This window comes from Dendronephthya gigantea, unplaced genomic scaffold, assembly GCF_004324835.1.
Source record: "Dendronephthya gigantea isolate DGI-Jeju-01 unplaced genomic scaffold, DenGig_1.0 000744F, whole genome shotgun sequence".
Taxonomy (NCBI): Eukaryota; Metazoa; Cnidaria; class Anthozoa; order Malacalcyonacea; family Nephtheidae; genus Dendronephthya; species Dendronephthya gigantea.
The window spans coordinates 1-19,076 of NW_021163754.1; the positions used below are offsets into that span (position 1 = coordinate 1).

General features: G+C 34.8%; 1 protein-coding gene and 1 pseudogene across 1 annotated transcript; both read right to left on the minus strand.

Annotated features, from left to right (window-relative positions):
• Nucleotides 1-6,579: 6,579 nt before the first annotated feature.
• On the minus strand, nt 6,580-10,697 carry LOC114544353 (annotated as a pseudogene).
• A 6,303-nt stretch (nt 10,698-17,000) lies between these two features.
• Nucleotides 17,001-18,421, minus strand: LOC114544354. The gene is made up of 5 exons (XM_028563007.1): nt 18,387-18,421; nt 17,808-18,234; nt 17,588-17,685; nt 17,380-17,479; nt 17,001-17,164 (listed from the first exon to the last, which is right to left on the minus strand). Exons 2-4 carry the CDS (start codon nt 17,956-17,958, stop codon nt 17,381-17,383), a joined length of 348 nt encoding a protein of 115 aa, XP_028418808.1. The 5' UTR covers nt 17,959-18,234; nt 18,387-18,421; the 3' UTR covers nt 17,001-17,164; nt 17,380.
• Nucleotides 18,422-19,076: the final 655 nt, after the last annotated feature.

Below are 19,076 nucleotides of genomic sequence, written 5' to 3' on the forward strand. Positions count from 1 at the left end.
TTTATTATGAACTTCGTGAAAGGATAAAGTAAACTAAATAACCATGGTCATCCAGCACAAAACCTTGCGGTCTAGTGGAGAAGACGATGGTCTCCCAAGTCTTAAATCGATGGTTCGAAACCTACCGTAACCGTCTTTCATTATGAACTTTGTGAAAAGGATAAATAAATTAAAATAACCATAACCGTTCAGTGCAAGATCATGCAGTCTAGTGGCAAAGACAATCGTCTCCCAAGTAGTAAATCGATGGTTCGAATCCTACCATAACCGTTTTTCATTATGAACTTCGTGAAAACGATAAAGTAGATCAAATAAACGTAGCCATTCCCCGAAGAACTTGTGGTCTAGTGGCTAACACAAGTGTTAAATCTATGTTTCGAATCGTGTCAAAACCATTTTTTATTACGAACTTCGTGAAAGGATAAAGTAAACTAAATAACCATGGTCATCCAACACAAGACCTTGTGCTCTACTGGTGAAGACGAAGGTCTCCTAAGTGTTAAATCGATTGTTCGAATCCTACCATAAATTTTTTTCTTTATGAACTTTGTGAAAACGATAAAGTAGTTCAAATGAATATAGCCATTCCCCCGAAAAACTTTTGGGCTAGTAGCTAAGACAATTTTCTTCCAAGTGTTAAATCGATGTTTCGAATCCTGCCAAAACCATTTTTTATTATGAACTTCGTGAAAAGGGTAAAAAAACTAAATATTCAAGGTCATCCAGCACAACCTTGCGGTCTAGTGGCGAAGACGATGGTCTCCCTAATGTTAAATCGATTTTTCGAATCCTACCATAACCGTTTTTCATTATGAACTTCGTGAAAACGATAAATAAATTAAATAACCATAACCGTTCAGCACAAGTTCTCGCAGTCTAGTGGCGAAGACAATCATCTCCTAAATAGTAAATCGATGGTTCGAATCTTGCCATGACCTTTTTCATTATGAACTTCATGAAAAGAATAAATTAAACTAAATAACCATAGCCGTTCAGCGCAAAACCTTGCAGACAAGTGGCAAAGTCAATTGTGTCCCAAGTGGTAAATCGATGGTTCAAATCCTGCCGTGACCTTTTTCATTATGAACTTCGTGAAAAGAATAAAGTAAACTAAATAACAATGGCCGTTCAGCACAAGCCCTTGCAGACTATTGGCAAAGACAATTGTCTTCCAAGTCTTAAATGGATGGTTCGAATCCTGCTATGACCTTTTCTTATGAACTTCGTGAAAGGATAAAGTAAACTAAATAACCACGGACATCCAGCAAAAGACCTTGCGGTCTAGTGGAAGACGATGGTCTCCCAAGTGTTAAATCGATGGTTCGAATCCTACCGTAACCGTTTTCATTATGAACTTCGTGAAAAGATAAGTAAATTAAATAGCCATAACCGTTTAACGCAAGATCTTGCAGTCTAGTGGCGAAAACAATCGTCTCCCAAGTAGTAAATCGAAGGTTCGAATCCTGCTACGACCTTTTTTATTATGAACTTGGTGAAAATAATAAAGTAAATTAAATAACCATCGCCGCTCAGCGCAAGACCTTGCAGTCTAATGGCTAAGACAACTGTCTCTTAAGTGGTAAATCGATGTTTCGAATCTTGCTAAAACTTTTTTATTATGAACTTCGTGAAAGGATAAAGTAAACTAAATAACCATGGTCATCCAGCACAAAACCTTGCGGTCTAGTGGAGAAGACGATGGTCTCCCAAGTCTTAAATCGATGGTTCGAAACCTACCGTAACCGTCTTTCATTATGAACTTTGTGAAAAGGATAAATAAATTAAAATAACCATAACCGTTCAGTGCAAGATCATGCAGTCTAGTGGCGAAGACAATCGTCTCCCAAGTAGTAAATCGATGGTTCGAATCCTACCATAACCGTTTTTTTTATGAACTTCGTGAAAACGATAAAGTAGATCAAATAAACTTAGCCATTCCCCGAAGAACTTGTGGTCTAGTGGCTAACACAAGTGTTAAATTTCGAATCGTGTCAAAACCATTTTTTATTACGAACTTCGTGAAAGGATAAAGTAAACTAAATAACCATGGTCATCCAACACAAGACCTTGTGCTCTACTGGTGAAGACGAAGGTCTCCTAAGTGTTAAATCGATTGTTCGAATCCTACCAAAATTTTTTTCTTTATGAACTTTGTGAAAACGATAAAGTAGTTCAAATGAATATAGCCATTCCCCCGAAAAACTTTTGGCTAGTAGCTAAGACAATTTTCTTCCAAGTGTTAAATCGATGTTTCGAATCCTGCCAAAACCATTTTTTATTATGAACTTCGTGAAAAGGGTAAAGAAAACTAAATATTCAAGGTCATCCAGCACAAGACCTTGCGGTCTAGTGGCGAAGACGATGGTCTCCCTAATGTTAAATCGATTTTTCGAATCCTACCATAACCGTTTTTCATTATGAACTTCGTGAAAACGATAAATAAATTAAATAACCATAACCGTTCAGCACAAGTTCTCGCAGTCTAGTGGCGAAGACAATCATCTCCTAAATAGTAAATCCATGGTTCGAATCTTGCCATGACCTTTTTCATTATGAACTTCATGAAAAGAATAAATTAAACTAAATAACCATAGCCGTTCAGCGCAAAACCTTGCAGACAAGTGGCAAAGTCAATTGTGTCCCAAGTGGTAAATCGATGGTTCAAATCCTGCCGTGACCTTTTTCATTATGAACTTCGTGAAAAGAATAAAGTAAACTAAATAACATGGCCGTTCAGCACAAGCCCTTGCAGACTATTGGCAAAGACAATTGTCTTCCAAGTCTTAAATGGATGGTTCGAATCCTGCTATGACCTTTTCTTTATGAACTTCGTGAAAGGATAAAGTAAACTAAATAACCATGGACATCCAGCAAAAGACTTTGCGGTCTAGTGGCGAAGACGATGGTCTCCCAAGTGTTAAATCGATGGTTCGAATCCTACCGTAACCGTTTTCATTATGAACTTCGTGAAAAGGATAAGTAAATTAAATAGCCATAACCGTTTAACGCAAGATCTTGCAGTCTAGTGGCGAAAACAATCGTCTCCCAAGTAGTAAATCGAAGGTTCGAATCCTGCTATGACCTTTTTTATTATGAACTTGTGAAAATAATAAAGTAAATTAAATAACCATCGCCGCTCAGCGCAAGACTTGCAGTCTAATGGCTAAGACAACTGTCTCTTAAGTGGTAAATCGATGTTTCGAATCTTGCTAAAACATTTTTTATTATGAACTTCGTGAAAGGATAAAGTAAACTAAATAACCATGGTCATCCAGCACAAACCTAGCGGTCTAGTGGAGAAGACGATGGTCTCCCAAGTGTTAAATCGATGGTTCGAATCGTACCGTAACCGTTTTTATTTATGAACTTTGTGAAAAGGATAAATAAATTAAATAACCATAACCGTTCAGTGCAAGATCATGCATTCTAGTGGCGAAGACAATCGTCTCCCAAGTAGTAAATCGATGGTTCGAATCCTGCGATGACCTTTTTTATTATGAACTTCGTAAAAATAATAAAGCAAATTAAATAACCATCGCCGCTCAGCGTATAAGACCTTGCAGTCTAATGGCTAAGACAACTGTCTCTAAAGTGGTAAATCGATGTTTTGAATCTTCCAAAAATATTTTTATTATGAACTTCGTGAAAGGATAAAGTAAACTAAATAACGATGGTCATCCAGCACAAGACCTTGCAGCTAGTGGCAAAGACGATGGTCTCCATAGTTTTAAATCGATGGTTCGAATCCTAGCATAACCGTTTTTCATAATGAACTTCGTGAAAAGGATAAAGTAAATTAAATAACCATAAGCATTCATCACAAAATTTTGCATCCTAGTGGCGAAGACAATCGTCTCCCAAGTATTATATCCATGGTTCGAATCCTGCCATGACATTTTTCATTATGAACTTTGTGAAAAGAATAAAGTAAATTAAATATCCATGGCCGTTCAGCATGTCTTCAGCAGGCTGTCTTTTAAGTGGTAAATCGATGTTTCGAATCCTGCCAAAACCATTTTTTATTATGAACTTCGTAAAAGGGTAAAGTAAACTAAATAACCATGGCTATCCAGTACAAGAACTTGTGGTCTAGAGGCGAAGACGACTGTCTTCTAAGTGGTAAATCGATGTTTTGAATCCCGCTAAAAGGGACTGAACAGAGGGACTGGGCATCGCTGTCAATCTAATGTTAATTAGGAGGACCTATATTCATATATTCTGTTACGCCAGGATGATTTTTATTGAAAGTGAGTTGTGTTCAAAAGAAATTAGCCAGGCACAGCAGATATGAATATGGTCCCCTCAATTAACGTCAGATTGACGCCAATGACTGGGGGAAGGGGTGAGAAGATGGTCGTGGGGTGAGAGCAAAAAGGAAGGACGACAGGTTGATAAAAAGAGAGAATAGTTGATAGGGAACGCTGTAGAAGGGACAACATAAACCAGACAACAAGGAAAACAGCCAAAACAATCGTTGCCTTCACAAACTTGATAGTATATGTAAAGAAGGGGTGTCAAAAATGGCCAAAAATGCGCCACGTAATTTGTAAACGGCCACTAGAGAGGTGTGAAAAATTTGCTTTGCCATATGTTGACAAAATGGACATCGTATACTAATTGGTTTAGTAAAAACGCATAGAAGAACGATGTTTCAAAAGCCTCTGTATGGGAAAACTTTTTTTACTGCGGAAAAATGTCCACCATGACCCACCATGTTTCTGCACACGTAGCATTGCTGAAATCTTTAAATTTTCAAACTCTTCATTCGCTCGTAATTTGCTAAATATTCTAGATGTATTGCATGTAGGCAATGCAAACCATGAAAATCATCATTTTATGGAGTGTTTGGGTATAATGGCATTTCCTTCCCCTTACAAAATTGGTATACAACCCATCATCATTTCGCCCACGGAGTTAAAGGTTTGTTTACAGTGTGGAGAAAACAAATTGGTTCAATTAGATTTTGTCTGCGGTGAACGAAATCATTTCCTAATTCAGCGCCGTCAAAAAAATTATATATTATAATATATATATTATTAATATATAATAATAATATTATATTATATATATATATAATATATTATATATATATATATATATTATATATATAAAATATATATATAAATATATATATATATATAATATATATTAATATATAATATATATATATATTATATATATATATATATATATATATATTATATATATATATTAATATATTAATATAATAATAACTATATAATATACCTTGCTGTCAGGATATGAAGATAAAGTGGTCAAGTAATATATTATATACCTTGCTGTCAGGATATGAAGATAAAGTGGTCAAGAACTATTTTAAGAGAACTTTAGCAGGTAGAAGAAGAGGACACAAAGTTGAGCTAATAGTAAGTGATAGGAAAGATTTTGCTTTCATGTGTAATTTTAAGAAGGGGCAATTGACAATTTCCTTTAATTATGGAGAATGGAATGTACATGGATTCCCCCAACATAGCTAATTCATTAATACTCTTTTTATATAAGAACTACAAATATGCCCATGTTCAATGTTTTTATTTTTTGGCTGATTTCAAGCTAAAAATAATGTGCGGTATATTACATGTGTCAGCAGTGTATCGCTGAATTAATTTCTGGAGATGAATGTGACCTTTCATAGGATGGGGGTTTTAATGTTGAAATTTGAGTTTCATACCGTAAAATTTATATACTTTCTGTTTATATATAATTTGATTTGTATTACTCATTTTGAACATTGTTTATATGTTGATTGAATTGCTGTTGAAATCATGTACTATTATGATAGCTTTTGTACAAAAAATCCATTTTAATGTTTACAAATGAAAAAAAAAAAATTATTTCATTACTGTTGGTGTGCATTTGTATGTAGGTAAATTAAATAGTGTATCTGCAGTCTGTTGGTAGTTACTTATTCACACTTTATTACTGTATCATGTAATGCCGTGCTCCATAAATGCAAATCTTGCTTGCAAACTGAGCATTTACGGTATGTAGCCTGTGTGACCTTCATGTAAAGACAACAAACAAATAACTCTAAATTTGTCCAAGCTTCCCCCACCCGCCTCCCCCGTGCTTGCCGACATTTTTGGGAAATGAAATATTAACCCATTAAGTGCCAGCACTTTTCACATGACGAGTAAAATTGTCTGGTGTTAGACAGAGCAAATACTAAAGGTAGGGTGCATCAGGGCACAATGCCGTTTAATGGGTTAATTAGTAGATTTTCAGAATTTTGTCGGTAATTTTTGGACAAACACCCCCTGTCGACATGTCTTTATGACGGCCCTGATAGCTTAGTGTTCATATGTGCACCTCCCATCATTCCCATATCACAACAAATGAAGTCATTTGCCAGAATAATTTAATAAAAAATTTATTTTTCAAGTCAAATTCATAAAAAAGATTAATACATTAGCAAAAAGTTCACAAAAGGTTTGGCCGCATGCCCTGGCTACCCTGCTGCTGTTCTGTTCTCCAGCAGTTTAAGGTTTTCATCCGCTGGAACATAATTCACAAGAACACTGGCAGTTGAGTAACCCAAGTTGGCCAAGCTAATCAAACCTACTTAAACACAAGATTTTTCCCTGAGGAAACACTTGATACAATCAACCTCCTAAGCTTATCTGCACAGAATCTACACTTAACATCTGACATGCACACCTTCTGCAACCCACAATAACAGTATGCCAAATCTCCAGAGCTTACTTGTTTGGGAATATATGACTTGGCACAAGAATGATCAGATCTCTCATTAGGAAGGTTAAAACCTCTTTCCCTGAGCCAGATTAAGGATACAAACTCATGTCGGAAAATTTGTTCCCATCTGGAAACAAAATTGGTATTCCTGCTGTATTTTGCAATGAAGACATGTTTTGCCTCTCTTCCTTCCATTGAGTTAATACCGTTGCCAAGGTCATATTTGTCCTTCATGTACTGGTATGGGCAGGAACAATATTGCCTATTGTCCAAACAGTGGGATTTACTTGAAAGAACAGAGCATTTGCCCGGAAATAGTCTCGACAGAGATTGGTAAGCTTCTTTATCTCATCATTTGAAATATTTATTCGACTGAATATCGAAACACAATCTCTAAGAAGAAGGCAAATGTATGCAAGAATATGCAGAATAGTTTTCTGCCTACCAGGCTCAGAAATAGGTTCAATATATGAAATTAATTTCATGAAATGCAGGAGAAAAAGTCTTGACTGCTTGCCAGTGAAGCGATATTCAAAACTTTTTCCATTAGCACCAGTTTCATCAAACCACTTGATGATCTTATTCGCTAACCTTGATAAATTGCATTCACGCATGGAAAGGATGTACATTTTAAATGGAGAGTTTGAAGGAACCTGAGCAAAAGAATTCACCTTCTGTCCAAGCTTTGTCATTGCAATTACTTCATAAAGCAACAACCTATGGGTAAGTGCACAAGCATTGTTTTTTAGGTGAAGCGGGTCTACATGAGCCCGATCAATCAACCTTCCAACAATGGGTTGAAATTCCTGGCGGCTTTTCAACTGGGCAATGAAGGATGTTACCTTAGATCTTACTGTGGCTGGTGCCAATGGTTTTTTGGCCATAGTTTTCTTAAAATCTTCAACCTTGTTTGCAGCAGAGACCCTGTCTTCATATTTCCAGGGCTTCCACATTTCCTTCCCAGAAAAACTGAAAGAACCTGCAAGAGAACTCATATTATGGGTGCTTACATTTGCAAAGGTAGAAAAGAAAGTGGCTGCGTTTGATAGTTCTCCACCAAAGAATGCCAACATCTTCATGTCGTTAGGCATTTCTGAGACATGAAATCTTACATTAACCATCTCACCACCACACTCAACCTGAAAGGTACTTTTCTCCAAAACACTAATATCACTCAAGCACTTTTGTAGAAACCGACGCACTGGCACACAATCCTCTTTACAATTGGCTCCAAACAATAGATAATTCTCATTGCTGCTTAGCACTTTCCTGCCTAAATTAAGAAAACTAACTAACTAGTATCTAGCAAGAATAAGAACTATCTCCTGAATATTTCTATACACCCCATCAACTTTGTCAATTTCATCTAGACCATCACAAAGTGTTTCCCTAATGGAATAAAGTTTACCAATATCTATTGATTTAATATAATGTGCAAGCTTATGGTAAGGCAACAGTCTCGGAATAGGGCAGTTATTGATTTTTATACGAAGAGACTTTGCTTCATTACTCTTTTTGTAACTACTTGCCCTATAAACATTACGATACTTCCTTTTACCCATTATACCGCCACTATAATACACAGCGATACTTCTTGTCATGTTATCATTTGACTTTTCATAATCATTTATACCTTTCTGTAATATCTTAGGAATTACTCTTTTAACTGTTTTAACATTTGTTGAAAAAACATTAACTAAAAGTTTTTCAGAACATTTTGTTATTGCTGTGTCACACAGACCAACTTGGCCTGGTAAATTTGAGTGATTAGTAGCCCCATGAATCTGACATGCTGCCTCAAATGTCTCTGAACTCCTCCTTCTTGAAGTAGCTAGACTAACTGTACTATTTGAACCAAACTGAGTGGGGTTTCTCATTCTTATTGAGGTTGATCTCTCTGAAATACATCTTTTCTTCCTAGGTGGCTCTGAACTACCATGACCTGCTCTACCTGCTCTATTCACTTCACTGATAACATCACCCCCTTCCTCAATATATTTATCAAGGTTTTCAATCTGAAGGCAATTATGAATTTTATTTAGAATGTGTGCAGCAGGAAAAAAAATACAAAAGCCAATATAATATACACAGCCAAAAACACCCAAGTTGCAACAAGTCTGCTGCAGGCCTGTTGCAACTTGTTGTATCAAACTGATATCTGATGTGTTCGCATGGCTTGCATCAGCTTGTTCAGACAGGGCTGTTACAAGTTGTCAACAGACTTGCTGCAAGTCGTCAACAGACTTGATGCAAGTTGTTCTCATCAGACCTGATGCAAGTTGTCAACAAACCTGTTAGAAGTTACAACAGACTTGCTGCAAGTTGTTCAATCAGACTTGTCAAGCTTGGGATTGACAAGTTGCATCAAGACTGCTAATTATGACAAGTTGCAACAAGACTGATTTTCACAGGCTTGTCGCAACTTGTTGAAATTAACCAGCTTTTTGCAACCGGTTGATAACTTGAAACAAGCCGGTAAAACTGACAACTTGCAACAAGTCTGTGGCGTTTCTGGCTGTGTAGTAGAGTACCAGTCCGTGAAACATGCTGCTCAGGTCTACATTCAAAGCACAATCAAATTAATATTTATATAACTCAATTTTTTAAAAAAATACACTAAATTTTGCATCTATTCGTCTCATTCTCTCACGTTTTGAACAAAGTTCCTTCTCTTTCTGAGCTAATTGCACATCTGTTTCCTGAATAGCTTTTGTTTCTTTTAAAACATTGTCCTATTTCTCCTTCTGCAAGAGCATATATTTCCCAACAGGAAATCTGTTGTATCGCCTCTTCCTTACACCACTTGAGGCAGCCATGCTAGAAACATGATAAAATCCATAAAAATACAAGGAAAATAAGCGCTTTCTTGCCAAACAAAAAACATACGATCGAAGAACAGTACCTAAGCGTTAAGTATTTGCCAAAGAACAAGCACAACAACGTAGCTGCCCAAAGTTTAATGAAGCCAAACATACCATTGTGTGTACTCAATGTGAATACCAAAACAATTCTTCAAAATAGGGTATCTACTTGCACGTAAAAAGTAGGTCAAATTAAATCTTTTCTCTGCATATTTGGTATCAAACGGGAGATTTTGATCAGCTCTACTTCGCTCATCGACTCAATTTTCTGAACAGTAAAAAGAGGCCTTATGGGAAGGCGTAAAAGTGGAGATAAAATCGAAATTCCTTGTTTTTCCGTATTAAAAAAACTCGAACCCAGTTTCCCAAAAATTGCGGTCGCGACCGACACGATCTACGTGAGCGAATTTATTCCAGCCAGTGCCCGCCGTGGTACCTCTAACGTGAGTGCAACCTTTCGTTCACTGCAATGTAATTTATAACCACTAAACTTCTACACAAAAATATGGCATATGTTGATGTTGAAATAGTTTCGAAACGTTAGCTTCAGTTAGCTTATCACTTTACTAAGAACCCACTTATTAAATTAGAAAAGGAATATGGACCTAACTTTTTGAAGACAGAGGGGAGGGGGGGCATTGATACTATGATGAATTACGATTTTGAATTTATTGCGAATAGTTTCATTTTAGGGAATGAGGTATAATTAACCCGAACATACCATATCACTTCCACTTTTATGACCAGCAAAGTCTTTGTAGAACTTTTAAAATATAATAATCAGTGGTTAATTGACAGATTGTACAATACAGTAAAACAAAGGTACAAAATAATAAAAATTACACTTCCTTACTAAAGCCTCTGTGATAAGGTCTTCTCTGCGCTCAGTAGAAATTGTAATATTCTGAGTCTTTTGCCTGCTTTGTCTATAAAACAAAAACAGTTTTTTTACAAATTACCAGCAGTTGTCAGTTTTATTTTATCTCAAGATTGACAACTGACCTTTTCTCCCACCAATGATAACTTCTGTTGGTGCCTTCAAGCTTAGCAAGATGTTTAGAAAATCTTTGAAAGCCCAATAATAAAATTTTTGAAAATTTGTCAGTTAATAACTTACTCCATGTGGTTACCAACCATTCACATGTGCAATGACAAAACTAGATTGAGAACTTTATGGCTGCAGTTATATTCCAGTTGCCAAAATACATAGAAAGACAGAATGATAGTTGTCAGGTGTTGAAATCCTACATACAATAATTTGCATGAAATTATGGAAATGATAATAAAATCCTAAAAGACATAGGATTGATTTCAACATCATTTGTTAGGAAAATCAGCAAAAGAACCTCTATTTTGGAGTTGGTCTGAATTCTTGACATTTTGCCAAAACTTTCTAATAGTTGTTTATCATAACAAAGAGCTATTATATATGTTAGGCATTTGCAAGCAAATTCCAATTTGAAACCCAGGATCATGCAGCAATTATATTGTATCAATATGGTGGAAGATAGGAAGTCAGGATACATATCACGTCAGATAAGCCCAGGTTGCAAAAGACATCTTAATCAAAATTTACATCTAAATGACTTTGACAAACATTGACACTCAGGTATTAAAGTCACATACTCGGTTAGAAAACTTGTAATTTGTAATAACAAAAATATTACAATTACCTGGTATTATTTAATATACCAGAGCAGTACTTGAGTGTGAAAGTACAAAAGTATCCAGAACTATTACACTTACTCAAAATCGAAAACATTCGATTGCAATTCCGTTATGATCTTTGGCGCATACCCGATTCGTGAACTTTGACGTCGGGCGCGTGATGAAAGGACTGATGAAATATTATGTGGCAGATCACTAATGAGGGTTATAAGGCCGTGTTACGAGTAACGAAATATATTGTAATAATTAAATAAATATGTAATGCATAATTATACGGCACTAATAATATAATGCTACCATTAAATTGTTCTACGGTTCTACGGTTTTATGGTTTTATTGTTTGATGGTTCTACGGTTCTATGGTTCTATGGTTCTACGGTTCTACGGTTCTACGGTTCTACGGTTATATGGTTCCATGGTTCTATGGTTCTACGGTTCCAGGGTTCTACAGTTCCAGGATTCTACGGTTCCATTGTTCTACGGTTCTATGGTTTTACAGTTCTATTGCAATGAATACGAAATTTTCTATAAATCTCTAATAAAGTATATTATTTACTCTCTTTTCAGTTTACACTGTCTTAAAATTCGTAAAAAACTAAAAACGATTGTTAATAAATCCAAAAAAGGCAAAGCGAGACGATGTTTGAAATTTCAAATTAAAATTTCGCCTTTCTCTCGTTGTACGGTTGGTTGCCGCGACACTATATCCCCAAATATGTCGATTATGCGTCCACTCTGACTCTTACTCATTATTATATTTCGGTCAGTGGATGCATTTACGTAACATTGGTTCACAAGGGAATGAGGGATATTTACTGTCAACAATCAGGCGTATAAAATTAATTTATCAAACCATGGAAGAAAAACAAAATATTTCACCTATGATAATTTGGAAATATCCCTTCCTTGCTGACTCAATTGTGGTGGAAGAGTAAGTGATAACCTTGTTGATGTACATAATCTTTACGATTATTTATGTTTACCACCTCTATGATACTTTAAGAAATGGATCTGACTTGTTAAACATATCAATAAATATATTTTTTCTGATACAGGGTTCATGGAGCATAAGAATGCCTGGGGTAGAAACAATTTAAGAAAAAATCCTGCACTTTAGCTTGTTACAGAGGTAAGTTTGCTTTTAGTTTACAGCTTTAATATTGATATAAGGTACTATAATTCTTGTTGACAAACTATCCAAGCTGATAATTGACTGCCAAATTTCTTTGTTCGACATAATACCCATGTGTGCTACTTCGCTACTTTTTAGTTACCTGCCATATTTTGTATAAAATTCTCATTGATATTTTAGTTAATTGACAGAGTAGGGTTTTAAATTACCAGTAGAGGAATTTTCTTTCACAATGTATCTAGCAAACTCTATTAATTCTTTTTCAGGTAAAAGCAGAATTTTAAAGAGTAAACCACAAGTTAATCCATGATATTATTGGCAAATTTCAATCCATTGATTGAGAAAAATATTTTGGACTATGCCAAGAAATGTAACAAGAAACTACATTTGTTCTTATAAACAGAGTGGAGAGAGCAATTACTGGGAAATCAGGTAAGTCATGCAATTAATAATTGTCCAAACCAATGGCAAAATTATAGTATTATAGCAATACAGGCTATTGCTACATGAAATATGCCTATTTATAATCTAACATAATCTATCTTGATAAACAATTTTTTTAACAGACATCCAGAGCACAGTTGCTTAGATTTTGAAGGAATTATTGAAGAAGAATGTAGGAGAATCTCAGTCTCTCTTTTTTAAGATTTGTTCAGTAAGTGTAAGAACCTTTGTGGGCTGACTTTGTTTTTTAAATACTTTTAAAGTCCTTCTAAAAAACATTGGTTTCTTATTAAAGGTTGTTGATTCCATAGATCAGGATAATGATTCAGAAGACATTTCAGACGTTCAAACTTTGATGATTGCGGTGGAGGGCAAATGTTATCCTATCGAAGAGCACTCAACCTTATTTTATCCACTAAACATGGAGTACATTGCTGGTGTGGCAAATGGAAACTGCTCTGGTCGGCAAGCCTTAGGACAAAAACTTTTGAAGGACGTTAAGTACACTAGACATTTTATACATTCTTGTACATAGATTTTCCTGTCACAGCATATGTAGAAATAAATATTTTCAAGTCGCATTTTGTATACTTCGTATGATTATATAGCTTATGCTATTTAGTCGCTCCAATGCTAGCGCCAAAAGTGCAAAAACTAAACCACACAAACTTCGGGTGTTAAATAAGACGATGTAACCCTTACAAAAATGTTCTATAGAATATTCCATTAAAATTCTCTACTGAATATCCTATAGAATATTCTAAGGGATTTTGGAACCTATTCTATGGAACGTTCTACAACATGTTCTATAGCACCTTTAATAGAATATTCTATAACATATGCCATGTTTTATAGAATATTCAATAGAATATCCTTCAGAACATTCATTAGAATGTTCTATAGAATACTGGTATTCTATGGAACATTCTAACACATATTCTATGACATCCTATATGAAATGTTCCATAAAATATTTTCAATCTATGGAATATTCCATTAATGATCCTATTGAATATGTGATAAAATGCTCCATAGAATATGTATTCTATAGTATATTTTATGGATAATCTATTAAATATGCTATTGGATGATAAATGGTATATTCAACATTCGTCCATTTTTCGACTTTGAAATATATCACTTTATAACAACATAATCAAAACTTCTTTCTGCCAAGAGTGAGATATACAAACAAATAAAATATTCCCAAATATATGTAACAAATTTATTTACTTAACGTTCAATTGATGCAAAGATTTAATGAAAATCCCTTGCTTAAATTACATATAAATAAATCTAGAGATTAAAGAAATTGAAATACATATATTATACAACAAAGAATAAAAAACAAGTCCTATAAGTGTCCATATAACTTTAATCTGCATGTAGAACTCTAGTTCTGGTAATTAAGTCTGTCAAATAATCATTTTGTTTTGTGGATAAAACAACTGCAGCCGGTTGTTTGAAGGCTGTTTAGCTTAAATGGTAGTTAAGTGAAAATTATATACATTTCACACATTTTGAAGAGGATTCAATTGAAATATTATGCTCTAAGTAATTAAAAACAATATGGTGTCACTCAAATTGAAATATTTTAGCTTGGTTTTTTATGAATGTATAAATTTATTCAATATTTTCTAGATAAAATTATTACCATACTGCAGTTTTCCCACCAAATAAAATGACTGTGCAAGAAAATAGCAAAAATATAACTAGGCTATTATATTAAATATATTTACATGTACAGAACATGTAAATAGTAGAAAATGGAATGTCATATAGTTACTGATGTCCAGATGCTTTCAACTTGGTTTTCTCAACTTGCACAATATTATTAATCTTTGGTGCCATAACTTGTCATATGTCAGCCTCTTTTCCCTCAAACCTTTTTGCACCATACTTTAGACACAGCTACAAAAGGTAAAACTCATCAATAACTGAACCAAGATATGTATAAAAGATATATTAACTTAGACCAGACATAATTACTAACAATTAATTATACTGCTTACCATACATACTCTTAACTTTCTCTGGCTCTGGTTTTGCATCCTTTTCTTTGAATTAAGCTAGGCATTTGAAGCCTTTCCAGTGATGGAATGAGAGCAAAGTTGTTCTTGCATCCACGGCACTGCATAAACAAAACCTTTCACATTTAATATTGCTTTAATAGAGCTCCATTTTGACCTTTGGTTAGTGTGATGCTTGGACAAAAGGAAATCTGTAAATTTTAACAGTAAACACACAATTAAACACTTGAGGCCTAGCTTATATTTAATTCAATTTTAATGATATATAAAATTTATCTAGAGCTAGTGCAAATGTCTTGACAGAAATAATTTTTAGTTGGAATGGCTCTATTTATAGTGGTATAAATAAAAGGTGTAAATAAAATGTTCAAATAAAAAGTTTAATCTAAAGGTGAATAAAAATTTATGATTAATTATAATGGTATACAGAACATATGTTGCCTATACAAACATATAGCATTTATAGCATATACGAAACACACTCACCACTGAATTCCAATACTTTAGCTACACATGTTGTTGTATAGATGGGTCAATAAACTTTTGATTATTTTCTTAACTTTAGAAATTTCTCATTGCCATGGCCTTTCTTTCTCACGATCCTAGTCACCTTTCAGGCATTCACGAAATTATCCATATCTTCTGATTCTTCTCGCATACTACAGCGCGTTTCACCACCCTCCTATGATTCCTCTTTGACAAATTCAAAGAATGCGTATTTTATGTTAAAATACGAAAGAAAAACGCACTAAATTCTACCAGTATCAGTTACAAAGGTTGAATCAACGGATGACAAACTACATACAAAGACGCGCTCAAAATTTGAAAATAATGCGTGGCGGTTAAACAAGTCCCACATAACCTTGCGGCCTTGTTTGGGCAAAACGCCCGCCATCTAACCTGCGAACGGGCATATTATGAAACAGATATGAGATATGTCATATGTGTGAAATATTCGTGATTTGTCTTTACAAAACGAATGATTTCTGCTGAGAATTTTAACTTTAAGACTTCAAAAGTATGTTGAGAGAACCTTACAAAAAATGCGAATATAATTCTCGACCAATGAATAGTGTACTAAAAATGTTATATTTTAAATTGCATAAAGGTCTCATTCTGTATAACATATATTCTATAGAATATTGTGTACAGCATGTTCTATAGAACATATTATTGGATATTTAATGTGAATGTGCAATAGAATATTCTATAGCATCTCTAAATTCTATAGAATATTGTGTACAGCATGTTCTATAGAATATATTTTACTGTGAATGTGCAATAGAATATTCTATAGCATCTCTAAATTCTATAGAATATGGCAATGGAATATGCTATAGGATAAGAAGTCCTATACAATATTCTATGGGATTTAGAATATGTTATAGCATATTCTATAGGATTCTATAGAACATTTTCGTCAGGGAAAAACTGATGTGTAGGTTAAAATAACAAAAAATAGACATCGCCTTAAAGGTTTTGTTTAAATCAGCATTTGTTTGTCAATAATTCGATTTTCTATCGATCTACTTATTAAATTTCAACATGACACTTGCCAAGCAAGTTACGTCATGCGCACATTGGGCAAAAAAACGTGTGACTCGATTTGGCTTCAGTTTCATATCTGTATTACAAAACAAACACGACAAAAAATGTTGGCTTACATGATTTCACTACATTTCATTATCTATAGGTATTATTTACAAACATTTAAAAAATGTACTATTAAGTTAAGCATGCCGTCACACTAAAGAGTCAAAAGAAACATATGCATATAAATACCTATATAGGTGATTACAACAAATTTTAGCAAGTATACAAATAAGTTGTACCATATAGCAAAATTTATAGGTATGGATAACAATTTTCATAGCATGGATGAGTTACAAGCAAGCATGTTGAAGCAATAATAATGTTACAATATATAAAATTATATTACTACCGTTTTTTTATGCAATCAAAATGTTCAACAGAGCTTATCTCTTTAAGTCATCCGGCTGCCAATAGTCCAGGTGATGAACAGTTTTTGACTTTTGATACCATGTCAGAGTCATCCATAAAGAACAATGGGCTGGCATAAGAACATATATTTAGCATGATATGAATACATGTATCTTTTACAGATAGTACCACATAAAATATGGTATGTATTCATGGAAAAACTAGATTTAGGCTAATCATTATTATAATATAATGTCCTCTTTGATCTAAAACTTCCTAATTATCAGATTTCCTCAGTTACCATTGGTCTCTCATTTATTTATTGAGTCCCCTCATGTCTTTCCCCATGCAATGTTGCAAAATTCTGTTCTAATCTAAAAGGACAAAAATAATGAATTAACAAGGCTAGCAATATAGCCACAGCAATGACAGCATTATTAGTGTCATCATCAAGACAATAATAACTCAAGGATAAAGGAACATTATGCTGACTTTCTTCGCCTGGCACCAATAAAGTACTTATTGAGTGCCATTGTGCCAGAAATTTGAACACTTTTAATATTAACGGCAACGAAATGTCAATGTTTACCTTAATCCCTTTGTCTCAAATGTAAAAATTGCAAAATCGATCTCTTGGTAAATGAAAAACCAGATGGTTTTCCTGAAAAATCAACGCAACGGCTGGCAACCTAATAAGATTTTTGGAATCTTAATTCATCCCAGAAGCAGGGCAATATGGCCAATAATGCCAAGGAAAATGCTTGTTTTTTGAAGCAGAGACATTGTGTGAGAATTACCGGTGTTTTTTTAGTTCTTTTTATGGCATCACCCTTGAATACTCCACCAAATCCACCTTCACCAATCAAGCCATTGTCGATATAGTAATAAATCGCTCCTGAAAGTCAAAAGCAATTGCTTGTCAATATAACTGAACAACTAAAGAAATATGTGAAGTAAAATGGATTTTAGAATAAAAACGCAAACTCTAAAAATTTTTGTAGCGATAGAATCGCTTGCCTTTTGACTTGCAAACTTCAACAAAGTTTTCCCCATCGACAACTCTAGTGACGCCTGGCACAATTGAAGGTTGGGAAGGTTTGAGAAAATAAATGGGCTTACCAAAGGATTGTTTTGAAATTAAACTTTCATAAATCCCTGTCTTTCCCATCGCTGGTAGTGAAGTTTGTGTTTCATCGAGTTTCGGCCGACTTTGTAGTCTCAAAATCCACGAAGTATCTCTGGTTGGTCTTCGAACCACAATCTGAACCCATCCTTTACCAACGCAACTGCACCCATTGCTTGAGTCACAAGATTTCTGTACTGAGCCTACGGTACCAGTGGCCTTTAAATCGCGGGTAAGAAGGTCAGTTGCTTTCGTATCGAATTTTGTGTTTGACACCTGGCTAGAATCATTTGCACGAGCTTTGCTATCAGTTGAACAAGCCTGGAAATGTCAAATACGTTACTAAGAGCTTTCACTAGAAGAATATTAAAACTTGGTCGCTCTTGCAAATATATTTTGTTGTTTAAGCATGAATACGCTGGGCAAACAGCGTATGCGAATTTAAACAATGATACTCAAAGCATTTTCCTTACCTGACTAATTGAGGCCTTGTTTTTGTTTCTCTTAAGCTCAACTTTTAAAACCTCAGGCTCCGTGCCCTTCTGCAGTGAATCATCTCCCACAAACACTTTTCCTGCCGAACAATATGCGCATGACATGTTCGAAGTTTCCCGGTTGTTGACTGTAACCGTGATCAACCCATTGCCAAGCAACCATCTTCTTGACGCTCCATTGTGCAGGAGTCGTTCAACAACTGCACTTCTATAACCAGAGAGGTGCTGAAATCACCTCACACTCGCCTGCACTGTTTGTCTAGAATAAGGCTAAACTCTGTATGAAAGGTATCTGTATGAAGCACAAATTACAGATCCTTTTATTACAAATTACAAGGCTAAAATCTGCGTTTGAAGGTAATATTAAGCACAAACTTCAAATATTAGTTGTAACCTCAGAATTACTGGTTAAAACTGGCCTTGGAAGAACATTAGTTTTATTTGTGACCAATATTTCTTCCGTTTCTCGCAATCCGCGCACGTTATATCAACAGGTAAGTTAACGGACCAGGCAAAAGTCCCTGCTTTAATTCGGGCACACACACAACGATTTTACGGTAATTGGTCCATTTAGGTTTATACATATAGGCAGCCCTTGCCCAGACATGTTTTCCTTCTCGCGGCGCTTGCGCCTCGCGCGTGTACGCCAGTCTAATTGGTCTAATATTA